The 25,076-nt window shown below is 43.8% G+C and overlaps 1 protein-coding gene across 7 annotated transcripts in view; it reads right to left on the bottom strand.

Moving 5' to 3' along the window:
- Positions 1-2,766: 2,766 nt before the first annotated feature.
- LOC143296095 (ral GTPase-activating protein subunit beta-like) overlaps positions 2,767-25,076 on the bottom strand; it is an 87,580-nt gene continuing 65,270 nt past the window's right edge. For all 7 annotated transcript variants that reach the window (XM_076607859.1, XM_076607862.1, XM_076607863.1 and 4 more), the window contains 10 exons: positions 22,970-23,094; positions 21,366-21,545; positions 18,904-18,976; positions 17,690-17,869; positions 14,180-14,318; positions 13,028-13,180; positions 10,063-10,515; positions 7,836-8,001; positions 7,070-7,186; positions 2,767-4,134 (listed from right to left, as the gene is read on the bottom strand). In XM_076607859.1, coding sequence (XP_076463974.1) covers positions 4,017-4,134; positions 7,070-7,186; positions 7,836-8,001; positions 10,063-10,515; positions 13,028-13,180; positions 14,180-14,318; positions 17,690-17,869; positions 18,904-18,976; positions 21,366-21,545; positions 22,970-23,094 — 1,704 coding nt within the window. In that variant the 3' untranslated portion in view covers positions 2,767-4,016. The remainder of the gene's footprint in view (positions 4,135-7,069; positions 7,187-7,835; positions 8,002-10,062; positions 10,516-13,027; positions 13,181-14,179; positions 14,319-17,689; positions 17,870-18,903; positions 18,977-21,365; positions 21,546-22,969; positions 23,095-25,076) is intronic.

The following is a 25,076-nucleotide window of genomic DNA, read 5'->3' as shown; positions in this document are numbered from 1 at the left end:
TTCCATCAGCCCTGTGCCAATGATCAAACGACACGTTGATATCAACCCATGCAGCTCGATTCCTATCATCTACCTGGGCGTTACATTCCTGTCACACGTTGGTAATCCTCGTCCTCTATACTGCCCTCTATATATTATATACAGACCTAATTGGAGGAGCATGCGTTTTTGTTGTTGTCATGGTTGTTTTACAGGTAACATGCTTGAGAGTTTTGTTTTTGTTTCCTTGTTGATATACAGCCAGCTAACAGATTTGAAGTTTTGTAACTGTTTTCTTGTTGATTTACAGCCAACAGATTTGAAGTTTTGTAACGGTTTGCTTGTTGTTATACAGCTAACAGATTTGAAGTTTTGTGACGGTTTGCTTGTTGTTATACAGCTAACAGATTTGAAGTTTTGTGACCGTTTCCTTGATGTTAAACAGCTGACAGATTTTAGTTTTTGTGACTGCAGTTTAGAGAGACTGTAAATCCCATGCTTTTTTCGTATTGTATGTAAGCCTTCAGTTTAGTTAGTTTGGGCTTTAAAATTGGTTTTTAACTCTGTGTGTGTATGTGTGCATGCGCACATGTGTGTGCTCTTCCTACAGCAAACGTAGGAACACATAAGTCGCTAACGAATGAATCAGCATGATGATTGGGCTGCTCAGATTGAAGGAGGAGGAGGAGGAGGAGAAGGAGGAGGAAGAGGAGAAGGGGGGGAGCGTAGGAGGAGGAGGAAGAGGAGGAGGGGAAGGAGGAGAAAGAAGGAGGAGGAGGAGAAGGAGGAGGAAGAAGAGGAGGGGAAGGAGGAGGAAGAAGAAGGAGGAGAAGGAGGAGGAAGAGGAGGAGAAGGAGGAGGAGGGGTAGGAGGAGGAGGAGAAGAGGATGAGGGGGAGGAGGATGAAGATGAGGAGGGGGAGGGGGAGGAAGAAGAAGGAGGAGCGGGAAGGAGGAGGAGAAGGAGGGGGAGGAGGAGGAAGATGAGAAGGAGGATCCTCATCTCTAAGCCCATGTGTGTGTGTATGTGTGTGTGTGTGTGTGTGTGTGTGCATACCTGTATATTATGGTTTGCGCCTTACCAACATTATTGCAAACTGTATGAAAGTGCTGTATAAATGAACTGTTACTGTTATTATTATCATCAATATTATCATTAACAGAAAATATGAGTAACCAATCACCACAGACTGGCATTCACACCCGTAACACTTCATTTTCTTTATATTTGTTGTTGTTGTTTATTTCTTGAAGCAGAGTCCTCATGACTCCCAAACAAAGCCATCAGCAACCTTCCCATGCAACCTCTCACTCACACAATGTCACAAAATAATCCATTCACATCGCTCCGATATTGCACTGTGTTACCAGTATAACAAACAAGAAAAATAACAAACTGAACCGATTAAAGTATCACTACATGTTTTGTGCTACACACATTCCAATACGCCCTGCAACAGTAATGAATATCACAAAAATATAAAGAGGCAGGTGAGAATACACAAGGAGGTCATCATTAACAGACATTTAATATCAGGTTCTGGGGATGCGTTGTTCAAACTTGTTTTAGCTTCAACACAACAATCAGTTAAGTGAGTCAATTACCGTATCCATCAGGATAGTCACTGTAGGTTTTTGTTTGTATGTATTATTAGTTAACCATGTGGTTATGACCGTCAGCACATTTGAGGAGGCAACTGCTGTCCTGACTATCTGGGCAAGAATTTGATCACAGTGATGAGTGTCTTGCCTAACTTACACCCCCACTCTCTCTGCCAAGAGGGCTTTAGGACAGTTGGCGTTGGTATGGTTCCCAACGGCCAACTAGCCCCCAAGGCTGCAGTACTAAGAGCCAGTGCAATCTTGCCTCCTAATTTCAGAGTCATAGTCCTTCACAAAAGACTACACTGCAAATGACTTCCCACTGTAGTAAAGTGGACTATGAAGTCAAGACCTTAGGAAATGTGTTTGCATAAATCATTGACCACAGGCAACTGAAGAGCGTGCTACTAAAAACAGAAAAAAAAAATCTGTCTGAATGATGAAGGGGGCAGTACTGATAATACGTCGATGCAAACACAGCCTCCTTAAAGTAACATGTGTAAAAAAAAGAAAAAAAGAAAAAGAAAATAGAAGATGAGTGATGATCTATAAAACTGCAAATGGAGAAACTCCAATGGAGAGTCTATTAAAAAGTGCAGGTTGTAAAACAAAGCTCACTTTAGGTAGGACGCTACTTATCAAAAGTCAGATTTCTTTTACAACCAACAGTGGTTGTTGTGTTTTTTTGTTTTCTTTTAAACAGACTTTTCCCATTTGTAGAAAAAAAAGGAAAAAAACAAATAAAACAATACACCCCCAGAAAATGGGATGAAGAGAGAGAAGCAAAGCATGGGAGTGATGGAGATAAGGTGGTCTTCTTCAAGCTCCAGGACTATGTACATTTTTTTTCATATTTTCAATGTACATAAATACGTTTTTATGTATCCATAAATATCAAGCATCTACTCCAATCCACAATCCAGTCACCCTGCTATAACAGTTCAGTGAACAACCCTAACACCTAAACTAGCTGAACCAAAAGATCAGTTGGTTCAACTCCTATTTCTAATGAACCAACAACATTAAGTTCACCCCCCCCCCCCCCCCCCCCCCCGCCCCACCCCGCCTGCCCCGCCCCACCCTGGCCGAACCCCACTTGCATACAAACGATATTCCATGTTCTGCCCACACATACTGATGACATTCATCACCCCTCAACGCCCCCATCCCTCCTCCCCCCCCCCCACCTCACCTCCTCTCCCATCTCAACCTTCCCCAAAACCGAGTCAGGTAAACTTGTTCACACCTGGTTGGAGTGAGGAGAATCGGAGCAATGTGCCCCTTTCCCCGAGGGCACAAATACACCAGGCCTGACACAGAGAATCGAACCCTGGACCACTGGATCAGAAGTCTTACAAGTTATCGATTCTTCCACAGTGCCTCTTGCATTTCTATTTGTATTTCTTTTTATCACTACAGATTTCTCTGTGTGAAATTCTGGCTGCTCTCCCCAGGGACAGCGTGTCGCTACACTACAGCGCCACCCTTTTTTTTTTTTTTTCCTGCGTGCAATTTTATTTGTTTTTCCTATCGAAGTGGATTTTTCTTCAGAATTTTGCCAGGAACAACCCTTTTGTTGCTGTGGGTTCTTTTACGTGCGCTAAGTGCATGCTGCACACGGGACCTTGGTTTACTGTCTCATCTGAATGACTAGCGCCCAGACCACCACTCAAGGTCTAGTGGAGGGGGAGAAAATATCGGTGGCTGAGCTGTGATTCGAACCAGCACGCTCAGATTTCCTTGCTTCCTAGGCGGACGCGTTACCTCTAGGCCGTCACTCACATCACTCTTACAGTCAAATGGGGTGTAAATAAATGATGTGTTTGGTCAGTTCAGTGATACCTGAATATTTCTTTAAAAAAAAAAAAAAATTTTAAGTGAGAAGAATGGCAGGGGTTGCCTGAATGCCGAAGTGGGGTGGATCTCTGTAACTGAGACCTATGTCATAGCGCAGGTCTTACATCAGCCTTGCAAGGTAGTTTGTGTGTGTGTGTGTGTGTGTGTGTGTGTGTGTGTGTGAATGTATGTGTGAATGCATGCGTGAATGTGTGTGTAAATGTGTGTGTGTGTGTGTGTGTGTGTGTGAATGCATGCGTGAATGCATGTGTGAATGCATGCGTGAATGCGTGTATGTGCATGTGTGTAAATGTGTGTGTGTGTGTGTGTGTGTGTGTGTGTGTGTGAATGTATGCATGTGCACACTCTGCATGCAATTGTTCTTACTCTGCTTCGCCCTTCACAACAAACATACACACACATTCCCACAAAAACCCGTCCTGTAAAAAAAAAAAAAAAAAAAAAAACGTTTCTGACTTGATGACACCACTGACTCGATGACACCTAGGCGATTGTCAAACAGATGATCTCAATACACTGCCACACTGATGACCCTGAGAGCGTCCCCGACAGGTCGTTGCCATGACTACAGCAGTGATGTCAGCGTGGCACGTCCTGGAAGAGTGCGGTGTAGAACTCGGCGGGGCTCAGACTGCAGCGATACTTGTTGACAATCTCCTGGATCTTCAGCTTGCGTCTCACGTGAGGGGGCTGGTACCTGGGGAACACAGGCAGGCAGGCAGACAGGTTGTCATCATTATCATTATCATTGTTTTTATTTACCATTACTGTCATCATAGCTATTGTTTTTATCATTATTATCATCATTTTATTCTTTAATTACTGGCATTATTATCATTATTATTATTATTTTATCATCATCATCGTTATTATCATTATTGATATTATTATTGTCATTATTGTTATTATTGCTATCATTATCATTATCATCATCATCGTTATCATTATTACTATTATCATTATCATCATCATTGTTATTATCATGATTTTTATCATCATTATTATCATCATCATAATTACTATCATTGTTATTATTATCATTTCATTATCATCATCATTTTATTATTATTGTATGCTTATAGTCCAGCCAAAGGCCCAACACTCGGCTTATATCACAGATTGACATAAGTTTACATTTGGGCCAACAGCAAAGAGAGAGCTGTATTATCAATGGTTTCTCCAGTCAATGGGAAACCATTTACAGCTTAGTCTTTTGTGAAGGACTATGACTCTCAAACTAGGAGGCAAAATTGCACTGGCTCTTAGTGCTGCAGCCTTGTGGGCTAGTTGGCCTTTGGGAACCATCCCAACGCCGACTGTCCTAAAACCCTTTTGGCCGAGAGAGTGGGGATGTACTTGGGCAAGACACTCTCCACTATAATCAAATTCTAGCCCAAACAGTCGGAACAGCAGTTGCCTCCTCTGCTGTTCTGATGGTCATAGTCGGACACGACTGACTATCATATATATATATAGTCCAGCCAACTGCACAGGGTCATATCAGGACTGTCCAACTACACAAATGTCCAGCTGTGTTAAACACAAAACACACATACATACACACACACAAAAACAACAACAATCATTAAGATTTACCTACAAACCAAAGTTCATGACACATGATCTTTTTAACCATTTAGCTCCTCAGGGCAAATAAGATTAGGCCACGCTGAGGACATCAGCCATCCTGCTTCATTTATCATCCCAGATTTTTTTTAAATCATATAAAAGGAAGACCCCCCATTCCCTCCCAAATACTTCAAAGCCAAATTTAAAAAGTACATAAAAAAAGGCCATGTTGGCAAATAACGCTACAGAACAGACAGCTAGTGCCCATTCCAGAGTTGACAATCTCACTACCTAATCACCAGAGCAACACAGCTCAGATAGTAGTACATCACAGACGGAAGAAAAAAAAAAAAAAAAAGTAAGGGCTTGCTCCCAAAAAGAAAGGGGAATGGACCGGGAAGGTAGAAAAAAAAGAGACAACAGCAAAGGAAAAAAAACAACAAAGGCAGAAACAAAGAGAGCAATAGAAAAGAGGAAGTTTCCAGCACAGAATTTCCAGAAGGCGGGGACGCCCTAGTGGAGTGATAGCCTAGAGGTGATGTGTCCGCCTAGGAAGCAAGAGAATCTGAGCGCACTGGTTCAAATCCCAGCCAAGTCACCAGTATTTTGTCCCCCTCCCTTAGACCTTGAGTGGTGGTCTGGACGCTAGTCATTCGTATGAAACGATAAACCGAGGTCCTGTGTGCAGCATGCACTTAGCGCATGTATAAGAATCCAAGGCAACAAAAGGGCTGTCCCTGACAAAATTATGTAGAAAAATCCACTTCGACAGGAAAGCAAATAAAAAACAACAGGCAGTAAATTTTTTTTTTCTAAACGGGTGGCTCTCTAAGTGTAGCGAGGTGCTCTCCCCTGGTGAGTGCAACCTGAATTCCACCACATAGAGGAATCTGTTTTGACAAAAATCAGTAATAAAATAATGCAATGCCATTTATACTGAAAGACCTATGGGTGGGGGGGGGGAGGCAGACAGGTAAGGCAGGTAAGGCAAATACATGGGTCCTCAGTCTTCTTCTCTGTGTATTCCCCGTTTGCTAATGAGTCCACACACACACACACACACACACACACACGCTCGCACACACAATGTGACACACATGAAAGCATAAACCGAGGTCTAAAAACACTTATAGTGAATAGACGTTAAACTGAAGAAAACATGAAAGCATGCACACAAATATGCATAGACACACACACACACACACACACACACACACACACACACACACACACACTACACAGACACTTGCATTAATTACTAACAACATTCAAAGTGAAAATTAAAGTTAAAAGTTAAATAAAAGGATGAAATTCTTCAAACTGGCTCATGAGCCCAATACTTCGGCATTTTTTTTATCTTCTTTTAATCCACCAGCTCCTGCAATCCATGAAACACCTGCTTTTCATTTAAAAAAAAATATTACAAAAAAAAATCTTTCATTTATTTATTTTTTTCAAAAAACTAAAGAACACTTCATTACAAATCCAATTTCTCTTGACCTTATAAAAAAATACAGCAGGGAAACAGAATCTGGAGAGTATCATATAGCTAATGACAACAGAATAGAATAGAATAAATCTTTATTATCAAGTGTACCAGGGTCACAAGGAATACTGAGGGGGGATAGTACATAAAAAGGTATAAACATAAATCGAAAATCATACACAATCACAAATACTACTACTACTACTACTACTAATAATAATACATAGTTTTTCTATGGCGCGATATCCAACACCAATGCTTCTCAAAGCGCCTTACATCATCCAGTAGACTATAAATATGCCTTAAAAAACACATCAAACAAATACAGTAGAATCACTAGGAATACCAAAAATAGGAACCAGTGTCACGTTTCTCCATTGATACACATCACAATCTCAGCAACAACAGCAACAACAACAACAACAAAAAAAGAAACACTCACATTTACCTTTCCAAGCTTATTATGAACAGTGATGACATTTCACTCACATACACACGAATACACACTCACACACACAAACCAACCCCAAACAAACAACATAAAAACTCCCAAAATCCAGAAGACTCAGACACTTACGCTTCACTTTCCAAGCGTCTTCGCCGACAGATGTTGATGGCAGTCTGCCGGACAAGTGTGCCCAGGGTTCGTCTGCTGACCACCATTCCATCCACCAATGGGATGGCCACAGACATTCTGCAACAGTAGCGGGGATTCCCACAAGGCTGACGGCAACTTCCTTCACTCTTTTGTTCTTAAGATAAAACTAGGAATGCCCTGTTTGACTGTCAGGGTTTTTTTCTCCCAGCTGTGACCAAACAAAATTCAAAACTTTTTTTCTTTTCCAGACCTCTTGTTTTGTATTGTGTTGCATTGTATTGTGTTATGTTGTGTTGCATTGTATTGTATTGTCTTGTGGTTGTCTTGTATTGTGTTTGGGAGGAAGGTGGCAGAATGGTTAAGACATTTATCCACCAGCACAGTGTCTGTGAGGGTCTGGGTTTGATTCCTGTTCTCACCCTTTCTCCCAAGACAGACATGCAGGCAGGCAGACAGACAAACAGAGGGTAAGAGAGAGAGAGAGAGAGGGGGGGGGGGTGAGAGAGAGAGAGGCGGGGGGGGGGGGGGGGGAATGAGAGAAACAGAGACAAAAAGAGACAGAGAAAGACAGACAGACACAGAGGGAGGGAGGGAGGTTGGGGAGGGAGGGAGAGTGAGAGAGAGAGAGAGAGAAAGCAAACACAGACACACATACACACACACACGCAGAGAACAAGAGACACAGACAAAAGCAAAACAAAAAAGCAAAAAAAACACCCAGAAAACGAGTCAGGGCGGTACTCACTTGGTCTGCGTCTTCTCATACTCGTGGATGTGGATGCGGAAGAGGCCGTTCTGCAGGGCATGGATGAAGATGATGTAGACGTCCTTCTCCGCTGCCTTCTGCACTGAGGAGGAGCTGGAGGTTGCTGTCGTCTCCTGACCCGTGGAGGTCACACCCAACAGGTCCGCTGTCACACCGCACACACACACACACACACAGTTTCAGTTTCTCAAGGAGGCATCACAGCGTTCGGACAAATCCATACACGCTACACCACATCAGCTAAGCAGATGCCTGACCAGCAGCATAACCCAACGTGACTAGTCAGGCCTTGAGTGCAAGCATATATATTTATTTACCTATCAGAGTGGATTTCTTCGACAGTAATTCTGCCGGAGGGCAACACTTTCATTGCCATGGGTTCTTTTTCTGAGCGCAAAGTGTGTGCTGCACATGGGACCTCAGTTTATCATCTCATCTGAATGACTAGATGCTCAGTTCGATTTTCTAGTCAAACTCGGGAGAAAGGGCAAGAGCGGGATTCGAACCCAAACCCTCACCGACTCTGTATTCGCAGATGAGCATCTTGCCCATTGTGCCATCTTCCTCGAACACACACACACACAGCAAACACTAACATTTGCCGTAATGTTCAGCCTATAAGGCGCTTCTTTTTCTTCTTATACTCAAATCTGATCCCCTGCATCTTATCGGCTGTATGCACTCTATCTATGTCTGAAAACTAAATTCTGACCACCACTTGGGGCCATCTGCCACAACAATCTCAATATATGACAATACTGTTGATCACAACAAACGCTCACAATTGTGCTGAACTGCAACACTTCAGTCTTATCACTGTTCGATTCGACATGGTTCATGTTCACCACTGAATCAAGCTGAAACCAAATCGCGTTCTATACCGAAGTTCAGCTGAATGTGATCGCAGTTAGCCCTTCGGCCATGTAAAAAGAACAGTGTCTGTGAGCTGGGGATAAATTTATGTTGTAAAAGTAGAGAAATGGAAAGGATTTTAGTGTTTTTCAGGAGCAGAATGCAAAGGAAAATGGCAGACAGGACTGAAAGCAGAGCTAGCAGACTTTTTTTTTCTTCTTTTTTTTTGTGGCCTCAGTTGCATGCAGGTCATAGAGCACCAGAACATGTTGGGTTTTTTTTGTTCGTTTTTGTTTTTTTGTTTTTTTTGCTTTCACATGCCTTCTTCATTGGCCAAAAACCCCCAAAACTCTTTTTTCCTTCTGTTTTCTTTCGGGGTTTTTTGTTGTTGTTTTTTTGTTTCTTTGTTTTCTTTTTGGTTTTCTTTTCTCCCGTTTTCTGTATGTCAGTTTTCGACTAATACACTGTTTCTAAATGTATTCAAAGTATTATTCTTCCGAATACACTAAGTTCTTTGTCTGAATATTTGGTTTTCATGGACAATTTCAGTGAATATTTTAAAATCATACATGTGTTTTGAGTTGTCTGAGATTTAGGTTGCAGAGCTAGCAGACTTGATTCTGATTGAACAGGTTAATGAACTAGGGCTTTATGACAGTGCACATTCGATTGAAGGCTGTAATTCTTTTTTAGCGTGAAAAAAACAACAAAAAAACAAACAAACTGAAAGCAGCAGATAACAGAGCAGACAAATGGATTATCAGAGCTGGGTCAACAAGCAGATGAAAATATGTCGGATTCCAATTCAGTTTTCCGACGATGACGTCCCTGCTGTTAGCAGAGCCATGATGGAGGACTTTCACTTTACGGCAGATGCAGCTTAGCTGATATGCGCACCTTATACAAGTTCAAAATAACTTTTTACTTTGAATTCAGGGTGTGTGCCTTATGCACAGCAGTGCCTTGTAGGCCGAAAATTATGGTACATTTCTGATTCGAAGAGAAAAGAAAACACCCAAGTGCTTATGAGTTACCAATACCTGTGGTGAAGTAACCACTACCCTTTACCTGTTACCTGTGGGGAAGTTACCACTACCTCACACAAATTACCTGTGGGGAAGTTACCATGACCCCTCACCTGTGAGGAAGTTACCATCATCCCCTACCAGTTACCTGTGGGGGAAGTTACCCTCACCCCCCTTACCAGTCACCTGTGGGGAAGTTACCACCACCCCTTGCCTGTTGGAACGTTACTACTACCCCTTACCAATGGGGAAGTTACCACTCAGGTAAAGATACCACTGCCCCCCCCCCCAACACCCCCCCAAGCCCCTCCCCAAGCCCCCCACCTCACCTGTAGGGAAGTTATCCTTGTCCTGGAACATCTCCAGCCACACCACCAGGATCTTGGTGTCGGGGCCCATCATGGCCGCCGGCTGTCGCCCCAACCGCCGCGGCCTGCCCCCCCCTCCTCCTCCTCCACCACTACCACCACTGTTGTTGCCCCCACCGCCGCCACCACTGCTACCTGGCTCTGGCGGAGACCCAGGGCTCTCCCGATCCAGACCTCTCAGTCGCTCGCTCTCCAAGGGCAGCGTCTTCGGCTTGAGCAGGTCCCCGCTGGTGGTGGCTGTGTGGGTGTGGGGAAGGGAGGTTGAGAGGCGGGAGGCGGTGTGGGGGGAGGCGTTCGGGGAGGCGGAGATGGCGATGGCGGCACCGGAAGAGGAGTAGGAAGGGAGGCTGCTGCTGTGGGGGCTGGAGGAGGAGGAGGAGCCGCTGGTGTTGACGATGGAGTGGCTGGACTTGTCTGTGTTGGTGGGGGGGGGCGGGGGGGAGGGTGTGGTGGGGGGATAGGAGGAAGGAAGGAAAGAAAGCAGGTGTTGGATGTGTAGTAGTGCTTAGATATACACACACCTTAACGCACACACACACACACACAATACGCACACACAAGCACTCACACTCACTCACACACGTACACAGACACAGACACACACAGACCTACACGTAAACGCACACACACACACACTGTGCACACTACTCACATGCACACACATAATCAGTATGTGTTCTGATTATCTGGTTGTGTTTTGCCACACCTGATGCAATTTATCTTTATGAGATAATAAAGCCATCGTATCTATTATAATCAATATGCAATATAGTAGGCTATGCTCATAATTATAATCAAAATAATTTTTCTTAATTCTTTCTGTTTTTACATTAAGAATATTACCTGCAATATGTGGATGAATGTATGAAATGGTGTATGTGATGTTTTTATGTTTGTGTCTTCATTATATTCGTAAAAGCTGTTGTTGTTGACTTCTACAGTTATGGTCCCCATGTTGTTTACTTGTCTATGTTGTGATAATGTACCTGACCAAATTTCTCTAGCTGGAGATAATAAAGTTATTCTTCTCTTCTTATCTTATATATATATATATATATAGAGAGAGAGAGAGAGAGAGAGATAGATAGATAGATAGATAGATATAGATAGATAGATAGATAGATATAGATATATATATATATCAAAACAAGACGCACACGGCTGGACTTGTCTGTGTAAGGGGAAGCAAGATGCATGATGTATAGCGCTTAGAAACTCACACACACACACATGTATGCACACACACACACTCACACACACACACACACACACACACACACACACACGCACACACACGCACACACACACAAACACTCACACACACACATGTATGCACACACAAACACTCACACACACACACACGTATGCACAAACAAACACTCACACACACAAGCACAAACAAAGCACGCTCTCATACAAGTCCCACTATATATAAACAATACACACATGGCTCAACTTGTCTGTGTAAGGGGAAGGAAGGTATACGATAAAAATAGCTTAGAAACTCTCACACACACACACACACACACACACACACACACACACACACACACACACACGTATACACACACAAACACTCACACACACACACACACACACACACACACATGTATGCACACACAAACACTCACACACGCACAAACAAAGCACGCTCTCATACAAGTCCCACTATATATAAACAATGCGCACATGGCTCGACTTGTCTGTGTAAGTGGAAGGAAGGCATACAATAAAAATTGCTTAGAAACTCACACACACACATGCACACACACACACACACACACACACACACACACATACACACAAACCACACTCTCATACAAGTCCCAAAACATTTAAAGACACATGTTGCTCAATTTGTCTAAGGGGAAGGAAGCTGTATGATGCATAGCGCTTAGAAACTCACACATTCACACACATGCACACACACACACACACACACACACACACACACACGCAAACCACACTCTCATGCAAGTTCAGATATATACATACATAAGCAAGACACACATGGCTGGACTTATCTGTGTAAGGGGAAATTGTGTGTATAAATTCACACACACACACACATGCACACACACACACACACACACCAGCTGGCATGCACGGGCCCCCTAAAATCACACCACTAATACACTTGCAGACAATAAAAATTAAAAAATAAGAAAAAAAAGGTGGCGATGCACTGTAGCTAGCTACACACTTTCGCTGGGGAGAGCAACCCAAATTTCACAAACAGAAATTTGTTGGGGACAAAAAAAAAACCCAGTAACAATACCAGAATTCCCACTGACAGAGGAGGTACAAAATTATTCGCTTTTCAAACCTGTACGGATCCCTGCCAAAAATCCCACCTGAATCCCAGTCCCAGCGACAGAGGAGTTACACAACCGTTCACTCTTTTCAAACCTGTACGGATCCCTGCCAAAAATCCCACCTGAATCCCCGTCCCAGCAACAGGAGTTACATGACTGTTCACTCTTTTCAAACCTGAACAGATCCCTGCCAAAAATCCCACCTGAATCCCAGTCCCAGCGACAGAGGAGTGAACTACACAACTGTTCATTCTTTTCAAATCTGTACGGATCCCTGCCAACCCATCTCACCTGAATCCCCGGCGACAGAGGAGTTACACTAATGTTCACTCTTTTTCAACCTGTACGGATCCCTGCCAAAAATCCCACCTGAATCCCCGTCCTAGCAACAGGAGTTACACAACTGTTCACTCTTTTCAAATCTGTACGGATCCCTGCCAACCCATCTCACCTGAATCCCCGGCGACAGAGGAGTTACACTAATGTTCACTCTTTTTCAACCTGTACGGATCCCTGCCAAAAATCCCACCTGAATCCCCGTCCTAGCAACAGGAGTTACACAACTGTTCACTCTTTTCAAATCTGTACGGATCCCTGCCAACCCATCTCACCTGAATCCCCGGCAACAGAGGAGGCGGCCCGAAGTCTGGAGGTCTCCGGTGAGGGGACGACAATGGCCAGCTCCGAGGACACGTCGGCCCAGTACAACACCTGCTGCTTGCTGTCGTACAGACTGCCACCTGTGCCTGTCAGGTAGTCCTCGTCTGCCACAGGTAAACACACACACACATACATAAACACACACACACACGCATACGTACACCCACACACACACATATACACACACAAACACCAACACACACACACACACACACAAAGTAAGAGATTTCCTTCACTTTATCAACTAATCCATACACACTTCAACACATCTGTGCAACCCCTTGAACAGAATATCCTTCATTACCAAGTGTGCTAGTGTCACAAGGAAAACTAGGGACCTGACACAAAGATCAGACCTTGAGAGCTGAGCAAAAATGTTAAGAAAAAAAAAAACACACACACACAACAAAAACAACAACAAACAAGAGAGACAAGGCCTTCAAGACTCACTTGTGACTGAGAGTAAAACACACAAGCTTTTTATGTATTGAGTATAATTTCAAAATGTAATGTTTAAGATGAGAAAGATCAGTTTAAAGCAAATTAACTCCCCTAGCATTAATTACAGAGTAATTTCCCTTTTTTACTATCTGCACCAAAACGTTTGCAAAATAAATAAAACTTCCATGCTTAGCAAAAGAAGTTCATGTTTGAACAAAAAATGATAATAATGACTGCTCTTGTTGTTGGGTCAGAATATCAGATCAAAGTGCCAAGTTTAGAGAATACAAAAAATATAAATATAACAGTAAATGCAGTTTGCATATTATTAGGCTTCATTATTTATTTTTTTGTGCCCATCCCAGAGGTGCAATATTGTTTTAAACAAGATGACTGGAAAGAACTGAATTTTTCCTATTTTTATGCCTAATTTGGTGTCAACTGACAAAGTATTTGCAGAGATAATGTCAATGTTAAAGTTTACCACGGACACACAGACACAGACACAGACACACACACACACACAGACAACCGAACACCGGGTTAAAACATAGACTTAGTTTGTTTACACAAGTGAGTCAAAAACATACACAAAAACAAAAACAACAACAACAACAAAAAACAAAACAAAAAAACTTGCAGCGCCATAACTGCCTGCTCACCTTCGCAGTCGTCGGGTTCACTGATCTTCCAGGAGGTGGAGACGTGGCCGGTCCAGCCGGCGTGCTTGCGGACGTCCACGGGCCAGCCCAGGGAGTGGAGGAACTCCAGGAACTGGGGCTGCACGTTGCTGTACGACGTCTGCAACCACCAGACCACACAGCTCTGCTGACCGCGTTAATCACAGGCAACACCAGGCCACTCCTCTACACTGTTCTTTAAGTGATACGGAACGACAGGCAAAGCAGACAAGTTCTCAGCATTATCCTTTGACTGATACAGACTGACAGGCGCTCATATGGTATGAAAGGCAAACCAGGCCAGTTCTTGATATCATTCTTTGACTGATACGGAATGATGGTTAAACCAGGCCAGTTCTCAACATCATTCTTTGACTGATACGGAATGATGGTTAAACCAGGCCAGTTCTCAACATTATTCTTTGATTGATACTGGATGACAGGCAAACCAGGCCAGTTCTCAGCATCATTCATTGATTGATATGGAATGGCAGGCAAACCAGGCCAGTTCTTGACATTATTATTTTGATTGATATTATTATTTGATTGATATGGTATGAAATGCAAACCTGGCCAGTTCTCAACATAACTGATTGATTTATATGGTATGAAAGGCAAATTGATTGATATGGTATGAAAGGCAAACCAGACCAGTTCTCAATATTACTAATTGATTGATATGGTATGAAAGGCAAATTGATTGATATGGTATGAAAGGCAAACCAGACCAGTTCTCAACATTACTGATTGATATGGTATGAAAGGCAAACCAGACCAGTTCTCATTACTGATTGATATGGTATGAAAGGCACATCAGACCAGTTCTCATTACTGATTGATATGGTATGAAAGGCAAACCAAACCAGTTCTCATTACTGATTGATATGGTATGAAAGGCATACCAGACCAGTTCTCATTACTGATTGATATGGTATGAAAGGCAAACCAGACCAGTTCTCATTACTGATTGATATGGTATGAAAGGCATACCAGACCAGTTCTCATTACTGATTGATATGGTATGAAAGGCATACCAGACCAGTTCTCATTACTGATTGATATGGTATGAAAGGTATACCAGACCAGTTCTCATTACTGATTGATATGGTATGAAAGGCATACCAGACCAGTTCTCATTACTGATTGATATGGTATGAAAGGCATACCAGACCAGTTCTCAACATTACTGACTGATTGATATGGTATGGAGGGCACACCAGACAAGTTCTCAACATTACTGATTGAGATGGTATAAAAGGGAAACCAGGCAAGTTCTATCATAATAATAATAATAATGATGATATTTATATAGCGCTTAATCTTGTGCAGAGACAAATCAAAGCGCTTTTGCACCAGTCATTCACACGCATGCATAACTCTAATACTGGAGAAACTGAAGACAAGGAAGAGGCAGGGAAGGGAGGCTTTCCTGGGAAGAGGTGGGTTTTAAGGTCAGACTTGAAAGAGCTGAGTGCGGAGACCTGACGAAGCGAAAGAGGAAGTTCATTCCAAGTGCAAGGTGCAGAGACAGAGAAAGAACGGGTTTCAACATTATTGACTGATATGGTATGAAAGGCAAACCAGGCCAGTTCTTATCATAACTGATTGATTGATATGGATAATTATGTGGTGTCTACCCTTAATCAAAGATGAAGTTCTAAACGCTTTGTGGACAATGAGTTTTTGATTGATATGTATACTACTACTACTACTAATCTAATTCATAAAGTACCTTTCCATGTAAAACATGATCAAATGCGCTGTACAATGTAAATACTGACATTTAAAACATGCATTTAAACACTAAAATGAAAAAAAAAAAAAAGGAAAGAAAAACTTACATGCATAGCCCTTTACAGTCAGCCAACCAAATACTCAAGCACAAATTCATGCACACACACACACACACACACACACACACAATCATTACACTAAATCATACATATCGCTTGAAAAAGCCTAAATATTGTATTGTATTGTATTTCTCTTTTTATCACAACAGATTTCTCTGAGTGAAATTCGGGCTGCTCTCCCAAGGGAGAGCGCGTCGCTACACTACAGCACCACCCACTTTTTTTTGTATTTTTCCAGAGTCCAGTTTTATTTGTTTTTCCTATCGAAGTGGATTTTTCTACAAAATTTTGCCAGAAACAACACTTTTGTTGCCGTGGGTTCTTTTACGTGCGCTAAGTGCACGCTGCACACAGGACCTCGGTTTATCGTCTCATCCGAATGACTAGCGTCCAGACCACCACTAAAGGTTTAGTGGAGGGGGAGAAAATATCGGTGGCTGAGCCGTGATTCGAACCAGCGCACTCAGATTCTCTCGCTTCCTTGACGGATGCGTTACCTCTAGGCCATCACTCCACTATACTTAAAAAAAAACCTATCAAAATACTTAAAACTATTTCCGATATCACAATAAAAAAACTTTAAAAGCAGAATGGAATCCAGCTCTCCAACCATGGATTTGATGGAACTGTACCCCCGAAAACAGAGTATGGCTGCCTACATGGCGGCAGGGTAAAAAATGGTCATACACGTATAAGCCCACTCATGCACATACGAGTGAACGTGGGAGTTGCAGCCCACGAACAAGGAAGAAGAAGAAGAGGAAAAACATGTGTATGTGTGTACATATACACGAAAGGGGATTCAGGCACTAGCAAGTCTGTGCATATGTTGACTTGCGAGATTTGAAAAAAAAAAATCTCCACACTTAACCCACCATGTGCAACAGGGATCGAACTAATGAAACTCGGGGCGGGAATCCAGCACTCCAACCATGGACCTTCTCCTTCTTCTTCTTCTTCTTTGTTTGTGGGCTGCAACTCGTATGTACACGAGTTGGATTTTACGTGTATGACCGTTTTTACCCCGCCATTTAGGCAGCCATACTCCGTTTTCGGGGGTACAATACAAAAAAAAATCTACATTTCAAAAGGCAAAAATTTAAAAGCAGGCAGGAATCCAGCTCACCAAACATACTGTGCACTGATGGATGTGATGGGGACTGTGCACTGATGAATGTGATGTGGACTGTGACACTGATGGATCTGATGGGACCGTGCACTGATGGATCTGATGGGGACTGTGCACTGATGGACCTGATGGGGACTGTGCACTGATGGACCTGATGGGGACTGTGCACTGATGGACGTGATGTGGACTGTGCACTGATGGACCTGATGGGGACTGTGCACTGATGAATGTGATGGGGACTGTGCACTGATGGACCTGATGGGGACTGTGCACTGATGGATGTGATGGGGACTGTGCACTGATGGACCTGATGGGGACTGTGCACTGATGGATGATGGGGACTGTGCACTGATGGACCTGATGGGGACTGTGCACTGATGGACCTGATGGGTACTTTGCACTGATGGACGTGATGTGGACTGTGCACTGATGAATGTGATGGGGACTGTGCACTGATGGACGTGATGGGGACTGTGCAATCATGGGACCTGATGGGGGCTGTGCACTCACCACGTTGCTGAGGATGTCGAGGGCGGTCTTCTGGTTCTGCTTGACGTAGAAGACGTGCAGCGTGTCGTTGTCGCGGCTGGGGATGAAGTCGAGGGCCTCGAGGTCGGCGAAGAGGGCGCTGCTGGTGGAGTCCAGCATCACCAGGGCCGGGGGCACGCTGCACACCCTGTTCGACGGCTCCTGGACACATGTCACACAAAGGCATCATTATCATCAGTGCTATTGTCATTTTCATTGTAGATGTAGTTATAGTAGAAGTCATAGTAGTTTTAGAAGTAGCAGAAAAGTATGTGTGTGCGTGTGTGTGGCAAGCTACACACTCTGTTGGACATCTCCTATACACATGACACAGGTATCAGCATGCTACTGTCATTTACACAGCTATAGTTGTAGCAGTACTAGTAGTAGTAGTGAAAGTGTGAGGGGAGGGGAAGGGGGAGGGGCAAGCTGTACACTGTTGGATGGCTCCTGTACACACACGACACACAGGCATTATTATCAACAGTGCTGCTGTCATTTATATAGATATAGAAGAAGCAGTTGCAACTGTAGCAGTAAAAGTTTGTGTGTGTGTGTGTGTGTGTGTGTGTGTGCGCGCGCGCGTGCACGCGCGGCATGATGCATACTCTGTTGGATGGCTCGTATACACACATCACACAGAAATCACCCTGCTACTGTCAATTACACTGATACAGTAGTAGTAATAGTAGTAGTAGTAATAGTAGTAGTAGCAGCAGCAGCAGAAATCACCATGCTACTGTCAATTACATTGATATAAATATAGATATAGATATAGTAGTAGTAGTAGCTGTAAAAAATAGTTTGTGTGTGTGTTAGGTGTGGGGCGTGGTAGTATGCTGCACACTCCATTGGATGGCTCCTGAACACATCACACTGGCATCACCATCATCACAATATTGTTATTTACATAGACATAGTAGTAGAAGTAGGAGTTGTAGGTAAAGCAGTGTGTGTGTGTGTGTGTGTGTGTGTGTGTGTGTGTGTGTGTGTGTGTGTGTGTGTGGCATGCTGCACACTCTGTTGGAGGTCTCCTGTCCACATGATACAGATCACACATCACTATCATCGTGTGTGTGTGTGTGTGTGTGTGTGTGTGTGCAGTATGCTTCCTTATGGACAGCTGTCCACAACGACACTTAATGCAGCACTGCCATGACAAGGAACAACAACATCAAAACACAGACAGCACCAACCTTGAGGGACTCCAGTGACAGGAAGCCGTAGTGAGATAGAAACAGGCGGGCAGTCTGGTACTCGTGACAGATCCTGACACACACACACACACACACACACACACGCACACTCACACACAAACACACACACCGACACAGACACACACACATTAACAATGGATTGAAAACGTTCCACAAATCTGATTAACCATTCAACCCTGCGAAGTTTTAAGCCTCAGCAAGCAACCATGCCATATTCATGCTGCAGCAAAAAAAAAAAAAAAATGCATGAAAAAAAAAACTTTTTTTCCTTCAAATTATGTGCGGTCACATCCACAAATACTGTAAAAGAAAGTTCCCTTTCTTTGCAGTTTATGCATTGTGCAAACATGAAAACCACTTTAATGAGATAAATTTTGAAGCCAGAGAGCTGCTCTTCATTGTACTAACTGTACTGGCTGTTTGCCTACATTACAAGAATAAAATCTTTAAAAAAAAATTTTTTTTTTTTTTTAAATGCAAGCACATACAGCAGTGAAATGTTGGTGGTAATATAAAGAATAGAATGGACTAACACAAAATACATGTACTGTGCTCACACAATGGTATCCTCAGCCACAATAAAAAGCACAGGAACACTTTGGGATGACACAGAACAGAGCTGTGCTGCTCAGCTTTGCACAATACGTTAACATATGAACTACGAATTTTCAAACTCGAGATACGCTACAGCACACCACTGTAATGAAACACTGTGGGCATGAGGTACGATAAAGCGTACCTTAGTATAGAAAATTTCAATATCAATATAACAAACATCAGAGCCTGTGATCACCCCCATGTCTAGCATGCTACATCATCAAACTCTTACAAAAAAAATTAAAAAAAAAAAAAAATTATATCTTGAATCTGCAGCATACTAGAACAACATGATTTCCCACTGCTTATCTCTTGGTCTTTTTTTTTTTTTTTTTTTTTTGCTCTGGTGGTGTCAGTTCAGTTTATTGATGTCAACGAGACAGTCAAGTGCCCCATTCTCTCTCTCCACAGTTATCCCTGCTGGATAATCAAGTCACACTAAAAAGATGATTCAAATGCACTGGAACTTATTTTGCTAATAAGTGTACTCCCCCCGATTTTTTTTTTTTTTTTTTTTTTTTTTTTTTTTTTTTTAAGTTACGATTTATCTTTTGCTTTCATTTCAATTTTCAACTTAGCGTGAAAAAAAAATATGGAAAAAAGAAACATATCACCATCTTACTCCTCCTCCAAAAAATAAAACATACAAAGCAAACACTGAAACACTACACCACTTCCCCTAGCAAAAACGTTTACAATCATCAGTTCCAGTACACGGTGCTTCAGTTTCGTTTCCCATATAAACAAACCAGAAACTGACCTCTGAGCTGTTTCCACCCACCCCCACCCCTGTAACACCCCCACCACCCCTAACTAACATCCCACCCACCCACCCACCAACACCCCCCTTTCCCAACATCTCACCCACCCCCACCGAACACCCCATCCACCCCTACCAAAACCTCCACCACCACACCCACCATCCCTACCCAACACCCCCACCCACCCCCACACAATACCCCTACTGAACACCCCACCACCCCAACCAAAGCCCTACCGACCTCTACCACTCCATCCCACCCATCCACACCCCTATCCAACACCACCACTTTCCCACACCATCCCTAAACAACACCCCATCTACCCCCACTCACCCACACCACCCATACCCAACACCCCACCCACCCACAGCACCCATACCCAACACCCTACCCACCTACACCACCCCTACCCACCCACACCATCCCTACCCAACACCCCTACCCACCCACACCACCCCTACCCAACACCCCTACCCACCTACACCACCCCTACCCACCCACACCATCCCTACCCAACACCCCTACCCACCCACACCATCCCTACTCAACACCCCTACCCACCCACACCATCCCTACCCAACACCCCTACCCACCCACACCATCCCTACCCAACACCCCTACCCACCCACACCACCCCTACCCAACACTCCACCCACCCATACCACCCTTACCCAACACCCCCACCCACCCACACCAATCACCCCACCCATCCAACACCCCCTTCACCCTTGCCCACCCACCTGTAACACCCCACCACCCCTACCCACCACTCCATCACCCCTCCCCAACACCCCACTCACACAACACCCCACCCCACACCACATCCCTACCCAATACCCCACACAACACCCAACCCACCCCAACACCATATCCTACCAACCCATAACCCCTACCCACCACCCCACCCATCTGCACCACCCCAACCAACCCAACATCCCACCTCCCCCCCCCCACCCCTCCTCAACCAAAACCCCACCCACCCGCACCACCCCCTTCTACCCAACACCACACCCACACCACCCCTACCCAACACCCCACACACCCACACCACCCTGTCCCAGCAGCCGTCACCAGCCCACTCACTCGGGAGGTTTGCACTCCGTCTTGGGGTTGGGGTAGGAGGTGTTCTGCTGGACCTGAACGCGCTCATCGCACACCGTCTCCTCGAAGGCCACGGTGGTCTCGATGAAGGTCTTCATCTTCTCCAGGTCCTCACGCTCCTTCTCGCTGCTCAGCGACTCCAGGGGCGGGATGCTGTGGTCCCTGAGAGCAGGTGGAAAAAAAAGAACATGGTTTCTTCTTCTTCTTCTTCTTCGTTTGTGGGCTGCAACTCCCACGTTCACTTGTATGTGGAGTGAAGGCCTAGAGGTTACTCGTCCGCCTAGGAAGCAAGAGAATCTGGGCACACTGGTTCGAATCACAGCACAGTCGCCAGTATTTTCCACCCCTCAACTAGACCTTGAGTGGTGGTCTGGACACCAGTCATTTGGATAAGATGATAAACTGACGTCCCGTGTGCAGCATGCACTTAGCACACATTAAAGAACCCACGGCAATAAAAGGGTTATTCCAAAATCCACTTTGATAGGAAAACAAATTAAAAAAAATTGCAAGCAGGAAAACATACAAAAAACATAGGTGGCGCTCTGTGTAGCAACGCTCTCTCCCTGGGGAGAGCAGCCCGAATTTTATACAGAGAAATCTGTTGTGACAAAAATTAGTAATACAATACAATACATACAACAATGTACACAAGTGGGCTTTTACATGTATGACCATTTTTACCCCACCATGTAGGCAGTCATACTCCGTTTCCATGGAGAACAAGGTTTAAGGTTGTCTTTCACTGCCATAGGCGACTTCAAATGACTAGACACTGCGCCGCCATAGGTGATTTTAGACGACGTTGAGGGGTCAGGTTGACAAGACCATTTTTTTCACATTGTACCAAAGCCTGACAGCTGCTGCCAGTTTCCCCGTCAATAGAACAATGACTAACCTTTGCCCCCTGACCGAGTTTGAAGTAAACAAGTCCAATGTGTTGTTTTAACAGGAACAGAAGCCTGTGACTGAAAGCATTGCATCTTACATATCTGGCGCTGGGGAGTGTTTTTTCACACAAACTTGGTCGTGAAAGAGTTAAAGGTATGCAGTGGTCAAATGGTTAGAGCACTCGACTCTCCCCTCAATTTCCCCCCGAGTTCGATCCCCCGTTGCGCCTGGTGGGTAAAGGGTGGTGATTTTTCCGACCTCCCAGGTCAACATGTGTGTACACCTGCTAGTGCCTGAACCCCCTTTATGTGTATACGCATGCAGGAGATCACATACACATGTTAAAGATCCTGTAATCCATGTCAGCAGTCAGTGGGTTATGGAAACAAGAACATACCCAGCATGCACTACGCCCATCCCCCTCTGAAAAAAGAGTTTGACCGCCTTTATGGTAGGGGTAAAAATGATCATACACATAAAAGCCCACTCATGTATATGAATGAGCATGGGAGTTGCAGGCTAGAACGAAGGAGAAGAAAGAAGGAGGGGTGTTTGGAAAGAGGCAGGTTTTCAGGCAAGACTTGAAGGAACAGCAAGGGCACAAACTGACGCATATGCACAAAAGCACACACACACACACACACACACACACATAAAGCACACACACACTGATAAATGAGAAACAGGTAACATACGCCTTGGTTTTGGCGATCTTGTCGACGCACTCCGGGAAGTAGCGGTGGATGACGTTGTGGTGCGTCCCCACATCATTGACAGGCAGGGGGCGGCCCGGATCTGACAGGTGGGCATGCGACGATATCTGCCGCAACAAGACAGCACTTTCACTCTCCATAAAACAAAGAAAAGTGTCTTTCAGCTGCATGTATAACATAATGCATTCGCACACACTACAAGATAAACATGCATGGTGATACCAAATTAAACTAACGTCGTTCCTTTACTTGGTAAACCCATTCAACTCTGGGGACTTCACAGCCTCGGTTGGCTTCCATGTCATGTCGATGCAAAAAAAAACAAAAAAAAACGTAGAAATTATGGTTTGTCCTTCAAATTGCGTGTAGACACACCCAGCAATATTGTAAACGTTAGTTCCCTTTCCTTAAAGTTTACACAAATGTACGAACGTGAAAACGGTTTAAATGAGACAGATTTTGACACAAGAGCGATGCTCGGGTACAGGGCTCCACGAGTTAATAAAAAAGGAAATTTTTTTCCCTAAAATTACGTTTATCTAACACACTTACCCTGACCCACTAGTGCAGACTCCGGCAGGGAGTCGGATTCCTGTCCTGTGCAAACTACTATCCGCCTTTGCGGAGAAAACTAAAGTAGCTACAGCCGATAACCTCCCGGAAGTAGGTTACCTCCCCTCTGTATCCCTGACTAGCTTCCTCTTTTTCCGGCAGCCATCTTGACTCCTGATCCTGTGCTCTTCATACAGCTAAGTTTTTTCATATTTCTGTCTGTCTATCGATTCTTTGACACTCATGTTTTGTATCTGACGAAGGACTTTTATCAGGTCACAAACTTACTTATCATCAGATTACATTTCAAATATATTAGGGAAACACGGACTTCAGAAGATTTGAAAATCACTGCTATTTAAAGATACACTGACCACCCTGTGTTCTCAAAATCACTGCTGCTAAGGACAAGGTGACCTTGAGAGGTACTTAACTTTTGCTGTACATTTCAAAATTTATAAAGATGGAATTTGTCTGTTGGAAAGATTGTAACTTTGAAATAAGGACACTACTGTTGAATATCACAAAGTGATTTCATCCTTACTTTCTTCATAATATTCCTAAGCGATGTTACTGATTCTTTTGAACGTATGTATGCATTTTGAAAAAAACTGTTCGTAGTGTATGATAAATAAGAGCTGTTAACAGTTAAATGATTAGTTGTTCTTCATGTTTGTTTTGTTCTTTTGTTTGTTTGTCAGTAATCGTCCATAGACCAAGCGATGAAAGGATATTAACCCCTAGGCTGCCTGCATGACGAGATAACTCGTCATGGCAAGCATGTATGCTTCGCTGCCTGCATGACGAGATAACTCGTCATCGAAATATTCTGACTTTTCCCTGGTTTGCATTCACTTCCTTGGCAAAAATAGTGGTAGCTTTAGCCTGGGGAATCTCTCTAGATTCTATTCATAGCTAGAAACCCCATCTACGTCATGAAGCAGTCCTTTATTTGAACGTTTTGGTTGGGTCACTGTCCAAGTGTTTGCCTGACTTCTCTCCTCGCTCGCTCAACAAAATGTCGGACTGACGCCGTGCTCAAGACATGCGATCGTGACGAACTAAATCAAAAATGATTTCTTTCTTTAGCTGATGCTCAGAAAGAACTGAAGTGTAAATTCCAAGGAGAAGATAGAGATGAACATTTATAGGACGATCTGATAGAAAATAAAGGGAGCAATCAAGAGAGTGGCCAAGATGCAACTGTCAGTGAGTGATGTCAGCTGTACAGCTGTTAGCAGACGACAGATGACCGAATTAGCAGCAGAGCGATATTCTTGGCACGCAGCCAACGCGGTCTGATGAGAACTGAATCAAGTGACTGTGTGAGAGGGGTGAGGAGGAGGGAGGGGGGGGGGGGGGGTGGAGACTGAGGGGGCGTGGCCTCACATCCATCTTATCACTTGGAGAAGTCACAATGTATTGTGTATCTATTTCTTAAAAAAAAATATATATATATATTGTGGTTGTTCTAGTATGATTTTGTGTTTGCAGATATCCATTTGTCCAGAAAATATGATGTTTTTGTGCAAATTAC

The sequence above is a fragment of the Babylonia areolata genome, chromosome 21 (assembly GCF_041734735.1).
Source record: "Babylonia areolata isolate BAREFJ2019XMU chromosome 21, ASM4173473v1, whole genome shotgun sequence".
Taxonomy (NCBI): domain Eukaryota; kingdom Metazoa; phylum Mollusca; class Gastropoda; order Neogastropoda; family Buccinidae; genus Babylonia; species Babylonia areolata.
Note: the sequence above shows the minus strand (reverse complement) of the source record. Positions and strands in the feature narration are given on the sequence as shown.